The sequence below is a fragment of the Vigna umbellata genome, chromosome 9 (assembly GCF_029865625.1).
Source record: "Vigna umbellata cultivar VRB3 chromosome 9, Vumbellata_1.0, whole genome shotgun sequence".
NCBI lineage: Eukaryota > Viridiplantae > Streptophyta > Magnoliopsida > Fabales > Fabaceae > Vigna > Vigna umbellata.
In genome coordinates, this window is record NC_142173.1 from 47,596,017 (window position 1) to 47,615,398 (window position 19,382).

At 30.2% G+C, this 19,382-nt stretch overlaps 1 protein-coding gene and 1 pseudogene across 2 annotated transcripts; one reads left to right on the forward strand and one right to left on the reverse strand.

Moving 5' to 3' along the window:
• The first annotated feature begins 8,343 nt into the window (after nucleotides 1-8,343).
• Nucleotides 8,344-12,264, forward strand: LOC148193722 (putative serine/threonine-protein kinase PBL2). Of its 2 annotated transcripts, none has more exons than XM_088098434.1 (6): nucleotides 8,344-8,557; nucleotides 9,264-9,574; nucleotides 9,667-9,802; nucleotides 10,602-10,738; nucleotides 10,843-10,966; nucleotides 11,709-12,264. In XM_088098434.1, exons 1-6 carry the CDS (start codon nucleotides 8,503-8,505, stop codon nucleotides 12,113-12,115), a joined length of 1,170 nt encoding a protein of 389 aa, XP_087954560.1. In that variant the 5' UTR covers nucleotides 8,344-8,502; the 3' UTR covers nucleotides 12,116-12,264. The 2 variants fall into 2 exon arrangements, with proteins under 2 accessions (XP_087954560.1, XP_087954559.1); XM_088098433.1 differs by lacking the exon at nucleotides 8,344-8,557 and adding an exon at nucleotides 8,582-8,767.
• Nucleotides 12,265-13,427: 1,163 nt separating this feature from the next.
• Nucleotides 13,428-18,647, reverse strand: LOC124847931 (cyclin-dependent kinase C-2-like; annotated as a pseudogene).
• Nucleotides 18,648-19,382: the final 735 nt, after the last annotated feature.

Consider the following 19,382-nt stretch of genomic DNA (forward strand, 5'->3'; position numbering starts at 1 on the left):
ATAACAATGCTCTATTTTTCTGCCAACACTAATATATTAAATAAAACTTCCATGCATTATTGATATTAAGAAAATAATAACGTCATTTACAATTGAATAAATTGTATTTTTTATAACACGATACTTTTTTTATTATTTATTTAAAACAATGGCCATTGAAGATTTAGTTATGTACACGTAATTACTTGTTTGTCTTCGTAAAAATTATTCTATTATTCATTATTTTGGTGATATATATATATATATCTATATATATCGTGTACTAGAAGATTAGTTTTTTAATTATGATTACCGTTAAGAAGCTTTCAATAATTACTTTCCTATCTTAATTTTTTATTTTCAATAATTGCTTTAGACTATAGTATTAAAATTGAATTTATATAATATCATATTAGTGTCATGAATTTAAGTATACGTTGAAAATTTCATGTTAAATGTAAAGGAAAAAGTTTAGAGACATTGAAAAAGAAACACCCATAAATATTAAAATATTTTTATATTAAAGATGGTGTCATGTCTATAATATCAATAATTCATATTTTATTAATGGTGAATGTTTCCAGTGAAGAAGTGTTTAAGATATGGATAGAGACAACGATGTTATGATCTGGTAAATAGTTTAAGTGGTTGCAATTTTTATATTAGTAAATTCCTTGTTTTTTTAAAAAGAAAAATCATAATATCATTAATTAGAAAAAGATGTGTTTGTTGTAAGAAGGTTTCGTTATCATCAAAACATTAAAAATCGGCTTGGTGATCAAAAGAACACCTCATTAATTAGCCTCTTTCAGAGCTTCAAACGCGAAGAAAATAAATCTTCATCCACAAAATATCTCCAATCATTGTCATTTTTTTATATAACCAGGCATTTTTATAGAATAAAATCTAATTCGAGTAATTCGTGGTTATTATGATTTACAAAAAGTTTAAAACTTACCTCTCTATATATAATTTGAACACAAAATTAAATTAAACACGCATTTTAAATTATTATTATATATAGAGAAAGGTTGGTGAACTAAGTTCTTTTTTCAGTATATTTTAACAAAGTATACCCAATTTTGGATAAAAAAAATCTTTATTCATAAGAAAAAAGACATAATTTAAACACATGAGTATTTTTATAATTTTTAATTTAAAATAAAAAAAATACTTTCCAATCTTAATACACCTTTTTCACTTATTTAATTTGTTTTTTTTTTCATTTTCATATGTCTCTCACTCACACACAACAACCCACATTAATTAAATAGAAAAGATAAAATATTCGTTAGATTTTACTAGAAAAACCTAATATGTCTCAAATAATAATTTCGGGTAGAACATTTGGCCATCTTACCGCTGAATGAATTTTATTGTCATAACTTCCATCAACTTTTCATGGTTTTTTACTATATTAATTTTTTGGTAAGCAAAGTAGACTAATTTGTTGCAATGGTAGAAAGACACTTTTCGTTTATTTTAGCCCATGATTTAATCTTATTTTGATGTAGGAAACTCTCACATTTTAAGGTTAAAATTTTTTTAGTACTAAATGTCACAATTTTTTAAGTTAAAACTTCTAAAAAAATGGGTTTTAATCTAATATCTATATTTGTAATTTTTCTTTTTTGTTCCTATTATTAGTTGTTGTCAAATACTGTGAGATTAACATAAATTTATTATTAAGTGTAAAAATCGTTTTAGAATTTATGGTTAAACATGGTTTTGGCTTGGGAAATTTTGGAGATGATCCGTCACAAAGTAGTGAATACAATTTGTTATCAACATGAAGGTATGTTCAAATTGTTATTCCTTCTTAAGGTTATAGAATTGCAACTGAAGTTCTTTTTTCTTTCAAACTTCTGAAAGACCTAAACTTTGGATGAAGTACCATGTTTAGGAGATTAATTTTAAGGTTTACATGTTTCCATTACAGAGTAATGAGTAATGAGTCTTCACTTTACAAATTAACATGATTTTAATTCAAAGTATATAAATTATTTTGTTATTCAAAGGTTAAGCAATGTAAATAAAGGAGGTCATCAAACAAAAGAGACGACGTATTAATCAAAACATCAAACCTCCATAAAGATAAACTATTACTTTGTTAAAATATATCAACAAAAAATATTAATAAATAATTTAATAAGAGCTCGGATAGAATGATACATCAAACAAACAAACATAAATAAATATATATATATTAAATTAATTTGTGAGTTATAACATTAATTAATAAAAATTGAGAACAAAATAAATTAAATATTTATTATTTTATTTAAAAATTGTAGTTCACACTATTATGAATTTTAAAAGTTAAATTAATATGATTGTCCAGTTTTGGATTTTTTAAAAATTTAAATATGGATTTATTTCCTTTCAAATATATTTTAAGGTTTTTGGCAATGGAAGAACAGTAGACACCTAGTAGCAGCGATGTGAATTTATATGCTTAAAAAAACGCCACGTTGGCATATCAGAAAGAAAACGCAAATTCCTGCTCTCTATTTGGTCGTGTTTTTGTGGTCCACATTATAATTGTTCCCCTAAATGCATGGACCCCACACACGTGAACGCAACATCCATGTTCTACCAAAATTCAAGAAACAACTTCACCAAATAATTCCTTTGCTTGCATATGTAGGAGAAAAAATAAACATCACTGTCTTACACAACATATGGAAAGCTCTTAAATTAGGGTTTCTTTTTTAAATTACATTTTTCATTCACAAAATAGCATTAGAAACATGTGAAGACAATGTAAGAAAAAATTATGCATAAACGTTTCTGTTTCAGAGATTGTAAATGATGTCCCCATTTTTTTTTTAATTTTTATAATTGTAAATCATTTCATTTTGCCAACTTATAAAAATCTGTAATTTTAATTTATTCTTACACATAAATTTTATATTTTGTGGTGATTTTTACACTTATAAAGGTGATAGACGAATTAAACTCATAATATATAATATGCAATATTGGTTTTTCTATTAAAAAATAACTAAATATAATTTTATTATATAAAAGTAATTTATAAATAAGATTTTACATCTAATAACATATTTCTCGTAGAAATATATATCCAGTGTAAAAGTCATTAAAAATGGACTATAAATTTATAGATTTAATAAAAAAAACAAATGTCACTACAATTTAATAAATAAATTTTAATTTTAATTCAATCAAACTATATATATATATATATATTAAATTCACTTTATTTTTATCAACTCGTGAGATATGTAATATTTTTTATTCAAATTTAATATTTAGTGACAATTTTTTACTTTCAGACAAATTTAATCAAAGGACTATAATTTATATACTTTTTTAAGTTTGAAAACTAATTAATAAATTTATAAAATACAGGAAGTAAAACCAGACAAATTAACATTAACTTAAAAAACATCTTTAATAACTTGATACTTGGTATGATATGGGTGAATTGGTCCTTTAGATTACTTATGCATCAAGTTTAGGAAAATAATTATCCTACAAAATTATTATGCATGTGAAACACGTCGAACAGTTTATAGAGACAGATAAAAAAAAATTATTTAACTTGATCATCATTCTTATTCCTAACTGTAGTTAACACGTATCGAATTGCGTGTACGTTAATTAATTAAAGATTAGGGTTATATTATTTATATATTTTCACATCGAAAACATAAAGCAAAACAAACTATAGGAGATTTAACAACAACAAGGTGTTAATGTAAACAATACCTATATCAATCGGATTGCTAATAAAAAATATTTTAAGCAATTTAGTCCATTTTGTTAGTCAAACTAATACGAGATTTATTCGGAATGATTTTGTATAAAGAAAAGAATTATTTGATTGGACCACTTTAGAATTGGTTGAGTAGGACCATTGCAGATTAAAAAGATGTGCATGCATAACTACAAAATAAACAATTTAAATAATATATGTTCGTACAACTTTCTTTCAACCATTATCTCTTTCACCTTAAAAGGGAATTTCATTTTGAATTCTGTCTCACTTTTATATTATTATTATTTAAACTAGTTTTATGTATTTTTAGAATATACTTTTTCTCGAGAATATTCCCTATTTCCCTTTCTGCAACAGAAAACAAAAACAATTCAGTTTTCAAATATTTGTAGCTTTCTTTTTTATTGCAAAAAATCAATAAACTAGATAATTAACACGTCTATTTTATAGTAAGTAAATGATTTTTTATTATTTTTTATTTTTTAATGAAATATATTGTTTCTCTAGTACTTGATTTACGAGTTTAATCTCCGTACTTGTTTCGTCCTGACTCTATTTTCTATATTTAACAAAAAAATTAACTTGGTCTAACATTTAATTTTGCTGCATTTTATTTTGTGAACTATATATTTTAATTAATTAAATTATTTTTTATGGCATTAAAAAACGTGTTATTTTGGAAAGAACAAATAAGTCCGTACTTATGACTGTTTTCGTCTTTTAATTTTCTTTTATTTTAAGATGTATATAATTATAATTTTTTATAATTATTTTATACTAAAGAAAAACTTTGTATACTCTTTTAATATTAAACATTAATTGTATCATACTTTTTAAAAAGTATTTAATAAATATGTGGACTCGTAACAAGTACCCATCAACAGAAGAGAACGAGAATGACAATCAAATATGAAAAACATGATAAATATACTTTTTTTTTTTACTTCAGAACAATGAAAAATATATTCAAATTAAGGTATCTGGGTTGATTTTCGTCTTCAATTAATAAAGAAGAAAAAACAGATTTTCAAATAAAATTCTTGTGTGTTACTTATTTTTATCAGTTCAAACTACGCAACTTGATAATCATATATGCACTGAAATTATCCATTCAAATTCGCAAAAGATTAGTACTGTGGTTAATTTTTTTATTTAAAACTAATCCTAGAAATGGAAAACTAATATTTTTATTAATTTAATGTTGGAGAAAATTATGAAAAGAATATACAATGAAATCTCTAGTACATTATAGTAATTTTATTAGTTTGTTTATAAAAGAAAAATAATTAAATAGTATTGGGCCATAGTTTAGATTAATTTCCACATGGCATGTAAATAAATATATGATGCAGAAATTGATTGAGACATACATAGATTGTAGTTCTAAATTTTCTAATTTTTTTTTATATAAAAAAAAAGTTGAAATGTTGTATTCGTTCACTTTCAATTTTCTGTATTGAGGGGTGGAAATTAATTTGATCATGGCTTGAAAAATTTACTATTCAAGTTTGTGTATTGGTTTGTCAACAGAGATACAATAGAGATGACGCAAGGAAGAAGATGATGGTAGTGGCAGCGCTTGCATGATGTACTAAAAGAGGGTATTTTAGTATTTTTCAATTAGTAATAGGGGCTTCAGTTAGTAATATAGGATTTGCAGGAGAAAAACCCATAACACTTCTTTTAAGGCCCAGAACACAATACTTCACTGGCAATTTTATCCTGCACCCCCATATTTTCTTTCTACACCCCATAGTCTTTAAAATACCCCTTATACCCAGTGAGTAAATTATTTTTTGTTGTATAATTTATATTCTAGATAATAAAATCATAAATATTTTGAACTACACCATTCCAAACAAAACAAAAAATTTATTATTTTTTATATTCCATATTCTACTACGTAAAATGTACGGAATATAGGAACGAAACATGGGGTGCAATAAGAATTTGTCTAAAATGTTAAACCTAAATAGAAAGTGAAAATAATATATATAATAAAGAATAAAAATGAGATAACTTAAAAAGAAAGCATAGTTTTTGCAATTTTAAATTATGTTATTTCTTTGGCTTTTGTTAAAAAAACCTATTTTTTGTCATTTTCATTATGGAAAAAGGTTTTATTGTCTCTTGTTATTGACGTATTTGAAGGAGTTGATGCTATTTTTTCTAAGAAGTTGGTGAAGAACAGATAAACTTTTGATTAAGTAAAACAAATATAGCCGGCAATATATTATGATTTTCCTTTTTAAACCCTTTTCTACGTACCACAACTACAACTATTTTTTTTATCTTATTATATTGTCACTCACAGAAACTTCAACCATGGAATAATGATTTCTGTTTTTTTACATATTTTCCTAAGATTAATGATATATAATGCGGGAGTCGAAAAAAAAATTAAGTTTAATATGTTATAATGCTATCATGATATTATGATTGTTATACTTAATTCGAGAAAATTAATGAAAATAAAAAAAAATTAATAAAAACCAAAAGCAAGACATTTTTAGGTTTCTTTTTTAATTTTTTTCTGTTGGAAGTAATTAATGAAGTTTGTCAACATAATTTAAAAATTATTGTCAATTTCAAGACTACTTCAAACAAGAAAAATACTTAATTTTTCAATTCTTAAATGGGAAACCTAAAAGGTTTGGTTTGGCGCATTTGTCTTCTTTTGAGTTCCATTCAGATAGACTTGAAAGTCAAAGTATGACATAGTCTTCTCCATAGCTACCCTTTATACCACTTTAGGCATAACATACACTGTTCATGCATTTTTTTTTCTTTTTCTTGTTGATAATTAAGAATTATTTTTTTCAAAAATTAAAATATATTGCTTCTTCTTCGTAAATATTATTTTGTTTGTTTTTTAAATTGTTTCTGTTGGTAAGATCGAGGTTAAGTCTTATACAATTTCTTCTTACTCTAAACTTAAGTCACAGTTTGTTTATTAATTTTTCTTACCTCCAATCGAGTGTCACTTACAGAAAACACTTTCACACTCAAGTCAGTATTTGTCTAGTCAATTTGACAATAAATGTATAGTAAAACAAGTAACCAAATACCTGAATATTAAATATGTATTTAAAAAATTCTGTGATGAGTTTTTATTAGGGCTAATCCAATTACAGTCCACACACCAATAAGCTGAATTAAGGTCAACTTAATTATTCTTGATAGTTAATTTTATCTGTGATTGGATTGATATCTTCACCGGTCGTTTTGTTACTAGATAGTCGATCTCTCGATCATGACCGCCAGCGGTTATACATTATATAAACAATTTTTTCAATAAATAAGATTATGTGTAAAATGTATTATTGGTTCTTTTCATGACTTAGAATGTTCTTGAGACTCATTCCCACTATCAAGATCCATGGTTCACGAGGAAAAACTTGCATTCTCGTGGGAACAACACAAAAGAAGTACTAAGCAATTGTTGGAAAAATTATTTCTTTTCCCATTATTATGTATTTATTTTGAATATATAAGTTATGAAAGTTCTAAGGATTCTTTCTTGTACAGAAACTAAAAATTATTACTTTGAAAATGCATGCAATCTTGAAATTCACCAACTTGCATGTTCGTGCTTTTTGTTAGAACAACGTGCTTCGAATATGCAATTAATTCATATGGCTTTATGACAGTTTGAAATCTGATACAGTTGAAGGAAACATCGCACATGATCATCACATGTTGTTACCAAAAGACACAACACAATAACGAATTGGGACATATTTGACTGACAAAGAAAACCACGAGAAAACACACATATTATTATATATGCACATGTCTGTGTGTGAAGAAACAGAGAACTAGATGGATGAAACACTACATGGATAACTTATAATGGTTATCAAACAACATATCAAGATTTACAAATGAAAGTCACATAATATTAAAAATAAGGCAAAAATTTAGCCAATTTTTTGCTGTTGTTAAGAAGTGGATAAGTTTGTACTTATTTCTAAATTACTCATGTTTCTGATCTGCATTGTACTTCCAACATGTTTTAACAAAATACAATATCCTGTTACCAAATATGCCTTCGGCAAAGAAAATAGACCAGAAGAAAAGCATTTGAAGTTTTCAGCTATAAAAACAACAGTGCTTTGCCCGGTCAGATGGTTGGGAATATGGTAATCAAAGAGACCCGACAATAAATCTTATCATGTTCTTTTCAGTAGTTTCTTTTTTTATTTAGAAACTACAAATTAAACTAGAGATTTATTAAACTATTAACTAATTATTTACTTAGACTAGTTCATGCTTATAAATAAACTTTAATTGATAATAACATGTGCAGAAGACGCTTAAGTTCTGTAGAGATTAAGATTATACGAGTATTGCTCTAAAACGTAACATGGTTGACATTCTTTTTGCAACTCCGATGTCAGCTTGGCAACTTAAGGAAGCTGTCGTGTTGATATCACGAACATAAGAGTCAAAACGTTACCTATAATTATTAAAAAAGAAAAACAGGTGTGATGTAGAGCCTGTTGTGGGGTGCATGGCCCTTACCACACTTCAATCTTTGAAGAGTCAAAGCGAGCAAACGAGTTATGTTTGTACAGCGATTAGCAAAATTTTCCTCCCATTGACTGGGCTGTTTCCTCTGTCAGCCTTTGCTTCCACTTCTTTATCTAAGCCCATACAGTGCACATCTTCTTTTTACTTCTTCTTTCCCCCCACACAGCTTGGAGATCTTTTCATTCGCACCCTGTTCGCCATTGGTGTTGTTGTTCTCTCCTCTGATACAAAAGATTAAAACTTTGATCATGGGAAACAGCTGCAGAAAACCAGTGGCTCATGTGTCTTCCACAAGTTTCTTTGGTCAGTTTTAATTTGGTTGTTTTAATCGTGTGTGTGTGTGTGTTTGCCCTCATTTTTCTTTAGTGCAAAATATAAATAAGCCTTGAGTTGTTTTTCTTCTGCTTTGATGCTTTGAATTTTGATATTTGTTTGTCATGGTGGATGGTTCCATTTTTGTGTCTTTGGTTTACACGGAGAGAAGAAGAAGAAGAAGGCGATGGTTTCCAAAGGGTAAGAGTTAAAACAATAGTTCACAGGCTGTAACCTGGAAGATTACTGGACTAGCTATTTTTCTATGAACCTTCTTGTTCTGTTTTCTTGTTTTTTAGTGTTCTCAAGGCCTTGGTTTCGTAGAACTGGATGGATTTTTTTGTATTTTTGTTAACTTAAATGTAAGCCTCCAGATTGTGTGGGTATTGGTATGAAAATGATGGAAATTGTGAGGTTTCTTCGCTTTGATTCAGGTTCTAAATAATGTTGGATGATTTTCGCCTTTTATTTCTTCTTAGAAGCAGTGACTGGTATGAATTAACATTCTTAGTTGCCTTTCAACTCTTTGATTTCATCTCTCTCAAAGAAGTGACAATATTTGTGTATATACATGTGTGCCAAATTAATTTATAGACAGTGTTTCAGATTAATTTACGCATAATAGTACAATCTTCTGTACAAAAATAGAGAAGTTACTGTAGTGGCTGATTGTAACTTGCATTTCATTTACTCTCAGGAGGCTCAAAGTCTCGAAGTAAGACAAAAGAGAACTCAAAATCTACTGAAGGAAAAGCTCCTTTAAAAACTTTAGGATCAAATGTTGACAAACGTATCTCCAGTAACCTAAAGTCCTTCACCTTCAATGAACTAAAAGAGGCCACTAAGAACTTCAGGCAAGAAAACTTGATTGGAGAAGGAGGGTTTGGGTTTGTATACAAGGGATGGATAGATGAGAACACTTATGCTCCCACAAGACCAGGGACTGGAATTGTTGTGGCCATCAAAAACCTTAAACCAGAAAGTTTTCAAGGCCACAGAGAATGGCTGGTATGTCCAAGTCCTACACAAACTCTTAAACTGTTGTATAACTTCTTGGTGTTGGTAAGCCTTGACTCATTTTCTGCCCATTATGTTTGCAGGCAGAAGTCAATTATCTAAGCCAGCTTCACCATGAAAATCTGGTGAAACTTATTGGTTACTGCTCAGATGGAAAAAACAGGCTTCTAGTTTATGAGTTTATGCATAAAGGAAGTTTGGAAAATCATTTATTTAGAAGTAAGTAGTGCATTTACTCTTCAAGATATTTAGTCTGAAATGATGCATTGGGTACCATTGTACAAAGGGGTTGAAATAGGCAAGACTAAGCTTTGGATGTAGACCTAAACCTAATCTGTTCTAGTTTGAGTTTAGGCCTACCACCAAAGCTTAGTCTTGCTTATTGTATAAAGGAAGTTTGGAAAATCATTCATGCAGAGGTTGTGCATTCACTCAACATATTTAGTCTCCATTAATCCATTTGAATACTAATGTACAAAGGGGTTAGAATGAGATTAAGCCAAACTTTGGTAAACTTAAACCTGGTCTAATTCATAATTGCAAAATCTGAGTCTGATCTGATTGTCTATTATATGTCAATGTTAAAGTCATAACTTTGCTTGTTTGAACGCTCGGCTTAACCTCAAAACCTGTTTTATATAAGATCTATAAGCCTATAAGTCTAGATTGGCCTTCAAAAAATCATTATTGGTAATTATGTTTTTATATTAGTATATTGTGGCATATATTTTTATATATTATTTGTATAATGTAATGTTATATATATAACCAGACCAACCTATCAAGTCTAATAGACATTTTGCAGAGTCTCAAGAAACTTAGCCTTTATACATAAACAAGCTTTTTAAAAAGTCTAAACCTTGATTTTTAATAAGCAGTTGAGGTCTAATTCAGACCCTAACAGAACTTCTGACTTGTTTAGTATTTACACCCTTATGTTCAACATAGTTGTTTTTGAACTGAACCATAGTTTCCTCCTGATTCATAATACCTTAATTTTGGTTTTATATTTCTGCAGAAGGTGTTCAACCTATTCCCTGGACTATCCGGATCAACATTGCAGTTGCTGTTGCAAGAGGATTAACATTTTTACATACCCTGGATAGAAATGTTATATATCGTGATTTAAAGGCAGCCAACATCCTACTTGATTCGGTATTTAACACTGAAAGTTTGGCTTGTGAATTTGTGAAGAAAACAACACCTGTTGTTTGCATGTATGTCTTCATTCTGAAAGAGTAGAACTATGATATATGCAGGATTTCAACCCAAAGCTTTCGGATTTTGGCTTGGCAAGAGATGGTCCTACAGGAGACAACACTCATGTTTCAACCAGAGTTATTGGTACTCATGGTTATGCTGCACCGGAGTATGTAGCTACAGGTAAAGTAACCTTTCCATTTTTCTATACCCTTTTATGAAAAGTGTTAGGTTCTTAGCTTTTGGATGTTCGGATTGACAGTACCAAAAAAAAAAGCAAGGAACAATTGAGACACAAAAAAGATGCAATAGTACACTGTTATTACTGTTAATGAACACTTGAGACTTACTTTTATCATAAAAATTATTCCAATCTGAATGCATACTATACCAGTTTACTACACTACCGTGTGTTAGTACTTGGTAAAAGAGACCTAGCACCTAGCGTAGGCAATTTGTCAGTCACTTCTTCATGCAGGATCACAGCTTAAAATGAAGAAGCAAAATTGGCTAAATTATATGCCATTACACATAATATAAAACTAAAGGGCAAAACAGTTCATAATATTTCTTCAAAACTCTAGAGAGCCTTCTGACAAATACTAATTAGTGCTCCATGTGTTGGGTGTAGAATAAACTTAAATGTATTATCCGTTGGAGTCTTATGAATAGTTAATGTATTAACCGTTATAGTTAATGTATTAGTCATTTTTGTTTGTTTTGAGTACAACAGTAAGAAATATGTGACTCTATAAATTGCATTGTTGATTGCATGAATAGCACAATAACAACATAGGTGAATCAGTTTATTTACAAGAGAGATTTGTCTACACCATGTACTGTGATGTTATGTCCATGATTTATGAAGTTGATGAACCTATCTTTTGCTAAATATAATAACTTTGCCATTTGAATAAACAAACAGGTCATTTGACCCCAAGGAGTGATGTATACAGCTTTGGAGTTGTGTTGTTAGAGTTACTAACAGGAAGGAGTGTAGTTGAAGATGAGAAACCTGGATTTTCGGAAGAAACACTGGTGGATTGGGCAAGGCCATTCCTGAGTGATAGCAGAAGAATTTGGAGAATCATGGACACAAGGTTAGGTGGTCAATACTCCAAGAGAGGAGCACAGGCAGCAGCAATACTTGCACTACGGTGTCTAAATACAGATCCAAAAAACAGACCAACTATGGTGAATGTGCTAGCAGAATTGGAAGCACTAAATTCCTCAAATTCATTCCCAAGAACCCCAAAATCTGGAACTGAGAATCATACAACAAAGCATTCTAGTCATTCCCAAAAATCAGCTACAAATAATAACAGACTATGAGCTGTTTTTCTCTCTCTGCTAATAATGCTTCTGCATCCCAACCAGTGTTTTGTTCTTTCAATTTTTGGTGCAAATAGTAGTAAGTTTGAATAAAATTTGTTAGAAACACTTTTAGGAGAGAAAAAGTATAAAGGAAGAATAGAATTTTATTTTTTTTGTAAATATTAAGATTAGGTAAAATCTATTTTTTAAATAAATTAATATAAAACAAATTTTACTATAACAATGATTTCTTAATTCACGTGTTCTTTTAGGTTTATTAGTCTTCTAATTTTTGTAAAAATTGAATTAACCAGACAAACTCTATATTCACACAATTTACATGCAATATAAATTTGGTAGCATCTACGCTGACTCTTCGTAATTAATGTCCTTAGAGTAGTGGTTAAGGAGTAATAAAAAACTTCAAAAAGAGGGTATTAATTAAATAATATATTAGAGAGGTATTGCAAATCATATTACACTGTAATATATAGCGCTGTTGATGTAATCAATTATATATAATGAGTTTTTGCACTTATATATGTTATATAAAAAAATTATTTTAAGATAATCAATTTTTTTGGATTGTTTAGAAAAATACTTTTCATAGCAACGAAAAGAAGTCTAAATTTATTTGCATTTGTTTTAATTATTTCGGCATTCAAAATAACCAACTAATGTAAGGTTAATATGAAAAAGAAAATTTAGTATATGGATGCTTTGTAAGTATCAACAATAACTTTAGGTTGGAACGATTGTAGAAAGTATAACATGTGACACTACGAATTCCAATTATCCACGATTAAAAATAAGAACATTTGAACCTAGTGCATTCTTCAGTGGGTGGGTGCCTGGGTGCAGTTTAAAAATTAATAAAAAAGAATCAATTTTATTTTTTTATAAGTGGGTTGTTAATTTTTCTAATGTTTTAAATGTGCTTCGACATTATAATAGGAAATAAGATATAAAGCAGAATGTACTAAGTAATTTTGATACTGTATTAGAATTATATCAGTGGAGTAAACCTCTGTTACAAAGCTGTCATTCAAGAAAATAAAATCAAATAATGGCACTAATTAGAAAGTAGAAAGTAGCTCCTTGCATGATGGAACAATAGAAAAACAAATGACAGAATTCCACAGGCTCCATTCTTCCCCACTTCTGCCTCCTTTGAAATTTGTTTACTTCTTCCACAATCTATCGTAATTCATTAATTTCAGTTCCCTACCCCACCATAACCATCCATATTGAGCCTATTTATTTATTTATTACTACATATCGTGCCTGTCATACTAAAGTATAAAACTAACAAAAAGTTGTACAAGTATCCTGAAAAGAATCAGTAAGCAGCTGCTTATAACACATTTTGAAGTATGCTGCTATCATCCATACATAATGCACAGGATTCAATGAGTATAGAGAAAAAAAAAACTAAAAAATCGGAGGTTCACTCTTCTTTTGTGGAGCCCTTATGATTAGGAGCACCAAACATTACTGAAGGTGCATGCACACATCACAAAGGTTTCCAGGTACTTAATGAGAATAGTATATCTCAATAATATACAAAACATAGACGTCAGATCTCATATCTTCTTCTAAATAGCTTGATCCATTAATAGTCAGATCTGTCTCAAATTTATCAGGGTATTGCCAAATCATAGTGCTAATATTGATCATCGTAAGAAAGTATATTTACTGCTGCCAACCATACTGTTGTTGATTGCGGTTTCCACCCATCATGTTCGAGCCACGACCAGCTGCTGAACCCCCATATGGACCACCTTGTTGGGGATAATTTGGAGCTCCAACTCCATACCCACTGCCACCACCACCGCCACCGCGAGGACCGCCACCAGGCATGTTATTGGACCCATAAGGTGCCCCCCGCCCTTGAGGAGGATAAGGTCCAGTGCCATAACCACCACCTTGACCTCCTCGATTTGGGTGATTGTATCCTCCGCCTTGGTTCCCATTGGGAGGATATTTTTCTTCCTGGTCCACCAGATGGACCTCTAGGTTTCCCATAATGATGAGTGGGTCCTGCAGCAACTGGGGGTTGAGAGCCATGAATCTGTTGGTTTGGTCCTGACCGCATTTGACCATGTTGTCCGGGCTGCTGAATGGGGGGAAGACGACTGTGCTGCTGTGGGTGCTGCATTTTCTGACGCTTAGCCATTTCTTCATTTTGCCGTTGCTGTTGGCGCTTTTTCTTTGTCTGAAACTCATGCGATGACTCGTACTTGGGCAAACTAAGCCGTACATAAGAGTAGGAAGTTGAAAAGTATCGACCAGAAAACGATTAGTCGAGTAGAAACAATAAAGTAAAAAGGAAAGGAAAAGGAGTGAATGAGAAGATATTTATTCCTATTAAGAAGACATATTTTCACGCAAAAAGTGGCATTCTGAAAATAAGTAACTAAAATACATGGAAGTTCTTACCTCTTGGGGTCACATGGTAATGGATCTGTCCAGAAATACTCAGCATCAAGTGCATCTTTCGCAGTAATTCTCTGAAGAAATCAAATCGACAAACACAAAATAATTAATCGTCATAAAATCACGTAAACAAGTGGAAAATAATTACTTCGCTTAGATTTTTTGGTTACAAAAAATTTTCAGGTTACGCCAACACAACTTCATATTTATCAATTACAGCACATATATAATTACTTTACAGAATTCGTCTGAACCAGCAAGCACTGCCATTGATGTTTTTCCGTTTTTCACAAAGGAAAAACCAGACGCATAGCACTTTTCTCTTAAGTTTACTGAGATTTTTGTCAACATCCATGATATAATAAAACAAGCCAGCTATTGTAGATACAGTTAACCATGTCATAATAAAATAGATGGAGCGATAAAAAATAAAACTACGAAAAACAGGCATTTGAACCCTGTAAAATAAAAATTCAAGATTATTTAACAATTAATAAATCAGACTTATAAGTGAAGAAATGATACCTGTGCTGGATCAAGTGTCAACATCTTCTCCAACAACTCCAGAGCATGATGATCAAAACTGTAAGTCATAGGGAAACAAGCTATTTAAATATAAAAAAAAATCCCAGGAAATGAAATACAGGTTAGCTTTTCTGGTGGATAGAAAAGCATGTATATTTTGATACTTACTGCCGGAAAACTTCCCTCAAACGTCTTTTCATTGGCCTTGTTGGCATAAATTTATTATAATAAGGTATCTTAGAAACCCCAGGCCAGTTGATTTCAGTTGGTGCTCCACACAGCTCATATATTTTATTTAATTGTTCTGGCTACAATGGTTACAAACAAAGCCGGCATTACATTTAAGCTGGAAAAAAATTTATCACGAGGATATACAGTAATGTCATGTATTTAAAAAAAAAAGATCAGGAGTGTAATGCAACGTAATGACTAAATTTCCAAAGTATTGGGCAGGTTAGAGATCCAGCAATGTACACAAACATCATCATTAGCATTTCATCTTTTCTTGATGATAAAAATATAAATCACCTTTAAAATAAAAATTTAGACTCAAGTCCTAACACTTGTCCATTTCAGTTTCTGCAGGGAAACACTCTACATTTGAGTCCCTACATGAAAAATATTTACAAATGAAACCCTGATATTTAATTGGTAGTAAATTTGTAATCTATATTAGATACTTTATTTAGTTTTAATTCTTATACAAAAAATACACTTTGTTTTCATCCCTACATGAGAAAAAAAATTCTAAATATTGATATCTACACCTGACACACGAAATTTTTCTGTTGTTGTCCCTCAATAAAAAAAAAATATATCTAACACTTGTACTAACTTTAGCAAACTGCAGAGACCAATTACTGTATGGAATGTAGAACAATATGTCGAGTTTTTACATGCAGGGACTACAACGAAAACTGGTGTCACAAGTGAAGACTAACTTTTTAATTACGGGACTACAAAAAAAACTGGAGTCACAGGTGAGGACTAAATTTTTTATTTTTAATTTAACCTAAAATTAACTTTCAGAGAAATGCTTATATTTAAAATCAAACAAAATAAATAAAAATTTATTTTAATGAAACAGAAAGGTAGTTTATGCTTGTGGCAAGTATCAAGACACTGAATATGATGAGCTACAATGTAAAGAATCTCTTCTTGATACCATTTATGCATAAGCTCGCTGATAATAATACAAGACAAAACCATAACTAGTCCGTTGCACTCAATATCACATCAATCAGTCATCAATTTAGCTTCTAATTTCTCTCAACTTATCATATATAGAATATTACTAACCTCATCTTTTCCAGGAAAGATAGGCTTCCCTTGAAGAAGCTCAGCAAAAATGCACCCAACTGACCACATATCTACAGCAGGCCCATACTTTGTTGTCCCAAGCAGCAACTCAGGAGGTCTACATATATAAAAAAACACTCAAAATATCCCTCGTCCAATCATAACTCATGACAAAAGATGACATTAATTACCTATACCATAACGTTTTTATCAGCATTTTGGTAATTACCTGTACCATAATGTAATGACACGATTTGTAAGATTAGCATTTTGGTCATTAGAAAACGATCGTGCTAGTCCAAAATCTGCAAGCTTAAGGTTTCCCTCGTTGTCTATAAGAAGATTTGAGCCTGCAACAGAAAAAAAATACATAAAATAAGAATAATAAAATTTTACATCCTAAACTAAAACAATCTTTTCAATATACAGACCTTTGATATCACGATGGAGTACTTGATTTACATGACAATAGTGAAGCCCCGTCAACAGTTGTCTCATGTAACACTTACGAAAGGAAGTGAAACACCATTCAGATAACAATAAAACAAGCAACTATTAATATATGAAATAAAACTTGGTATTAACAGTAATACCTTAATTTGGGGAACTGTAAATCTCATCCCAGGTCGGTCAGCAAGGCCTGTTAAATCATGGTCCATGTATTCAAAGACCATATAGATGCCACCTCTATATTTGTTACCATCTGCAATCCCAAAAACAAGAATAAAAAGCGGACAAACTAGGGTTAGTATGCTAACCCCAAAGCAAATTGATGGAAATATTCACACACTAGAACTACAAAGCATAGTAATGATACTGCCCAGCAGTCGGGCTCATACAAGAATGAATGACTTGCCTGGCCTCCCCTGTTCATCTTTCTCAGGACCTGAAAGAAAAAAAATAACATTCTAGATGTATAAATAAAACAAACTTTTAAATCCTAAGTCGTCTAAATTTGATAGTGAAGCTAATTTAGATCTTGAAAAAGGGTACCTGGAGAAGTCACAATTTCTTTCAGCTTGATCACATTTTCATGATGTAGTTTCTTAAGAATTTTGATTTCTCGTATAGCAGTTATAGGAAACTGCAATGGCAAAATTAACAACACAGTTCAGAGGAAAATTTGTACCAACAGAACGTGCTGTAACTTCTGATTTAGGTCCACTGAATGGAATGTGATAAATTATGAATTTTTTTAATCAAAGATATACCCCCTCTCTCTCATTGTCCATACGTATTTTCTTCAGAGCAACAATTTCACCAGTTTTGATCTCTTTAGCCATGTAAACCTGACTGCAAGCATAAATGTATGAAGGTATATCAATTCACTTCAGAATGCATCAGAAAGGAAGCGGATGACATTGATGTGAACAATGCTACAACTAGATGACATTTTATGCGTGATGAAGTTGGAAGCTATCTCCATAGAAGAAATTAATGCGGCGAAAAAATCTACTGCACAGAGAAAGAGAGCAAGGGAACATAAGAAAACAAATTGCACAAGAGTAATAGCCAACTAAACCATAGAAAATAGATCGAGGTTTTAACAAAAGCTTCTGTAACCGTGATCGTAGCCACAAACATCACGGTTATAGGGTCCTTGCAACCACATTGCAACTGAAATGCGGTCCCATCAGCCACATTTTTTCACAATTTCACACAACATCAAGGATTGCCAACAAAACTGAAACGGTGATCACAATTTTAAAACATGGAACCAATAAATAAATTTAAAAAAAAAGGATATATAACAATTAAACCCCAAAGCACCCACCAATAAATAACTATAACGATTTCTTCACTCTAAAATGCTCTGATTGATAAGAGATAGGTGCTCAAGATCAAGACCCCTAAATGTTCAGGTTTAAGTTGCTTTGAATTTCAGCCTAGCTTAACAAAATATATGGGATTGTTCCAATAGAGTGTTGCATATAGTAAACACGCTTTGTTATAATTGAGAACATACATTTTCAACTTCCATATTAAAAAAGACAACCCAAAAATAATGTAAAGCTTAAGCAGTACAGAAATTGAAAACTAACCCATATGTGCCTTCGCCAATTTGCTCCAGTTTCTCGAAGCAATCGACACTTCTGGATCCACAAGTGGGCGATTCATTAACGTTCAATTGCCCTGGAGCTGCAATAGCCATTGCTCCCTAATCTTCCAAGTTCCAAATTCGGATTCAACAGCGAATCGAATGAATCAGGGTTCCGCTTAGGGTTTCTCGCGCGCGAAATTTCCCGAAAATTACCCACAAATCAAATAATAAAGCCTGTAAAGATAAAATTCTGATATAGGAGTTGTAAAGATATAAGTAATTTTCAGAAGAATATATCTTTAATTTTGATTTTATTGTTCAAGTCTATTTTCCATTTAATAAAAGAATCAAATAATATATATTAGTATGACTTAACTGTAAGTATTGTTAGTTTGATTATAATATATATAAGTTTTTAGACTGGAAAAATTACAATTGTAATATTTGATACATATCTTTTTATGTATTTTACTCTATTTATATCAATATCAATCTCACGTTATGTCAGATTTGATTTAAAAAAAATCAATACTGTTTAATGATCTATTATACATATTTATCAAAGTAGTATAACATTTTATTATAAAAGTATTTTGTATTTGTAAATTAATCTTTGTTCTTTTAATTTTAATTATAAAAATAATAATAATAATAATAAGAAGAAGAAGGTATTACCACATCACCGAGTTAACTCGATTGGTGCAAATTATAATGAGACCACTACATTTTTTAAAATAGGTACTAAAGAAAAAAAACTAATTGTGGAAAAAAACAATTAAATGATAATATAAAAATCTTTTTATTTCTAAAAATAATTTATAAACTCTTTAATGTGATAATTTAAAAGTCATTTAAGAAAACCTACTTTTTTCAATTTTCCAAAATAAGAGGTTATTTTTCAGTCCTAAAATTGTTTTTTTTTATATAAAAAAATATTTTACTGAATTATTTACAATTATTTTATTAAAGCAAGGAAAATATTTT

What these genes read in the sequence shown, in the direction of transcription:
- LOC148193722 (XM_088098433.1), top strand. Translation starts at nt 8,692, where the DNA reads ATGGTGGATGGTTCCATTTTTGTGTCTTTGGTTTACACGGAGAGAAGA. An exon ending in AAGGCCACAGAGAATGGCTG is followed by an intron (nt 9,575 to 9,666) that starts GTATGTCCAAGT and finishes TTATGTTTGCAG; the next exon opens with GCAGAAGTCAATTATCTAAG. An exon ending in CCAACATCCTACTTGATTCG is followed by an intron (nt 10,739 to 10,842) that starts GTATTTAACACT and finishes TGATATATGCAG; the next exon opens with GATTTCAACCCAAAGCTTTC.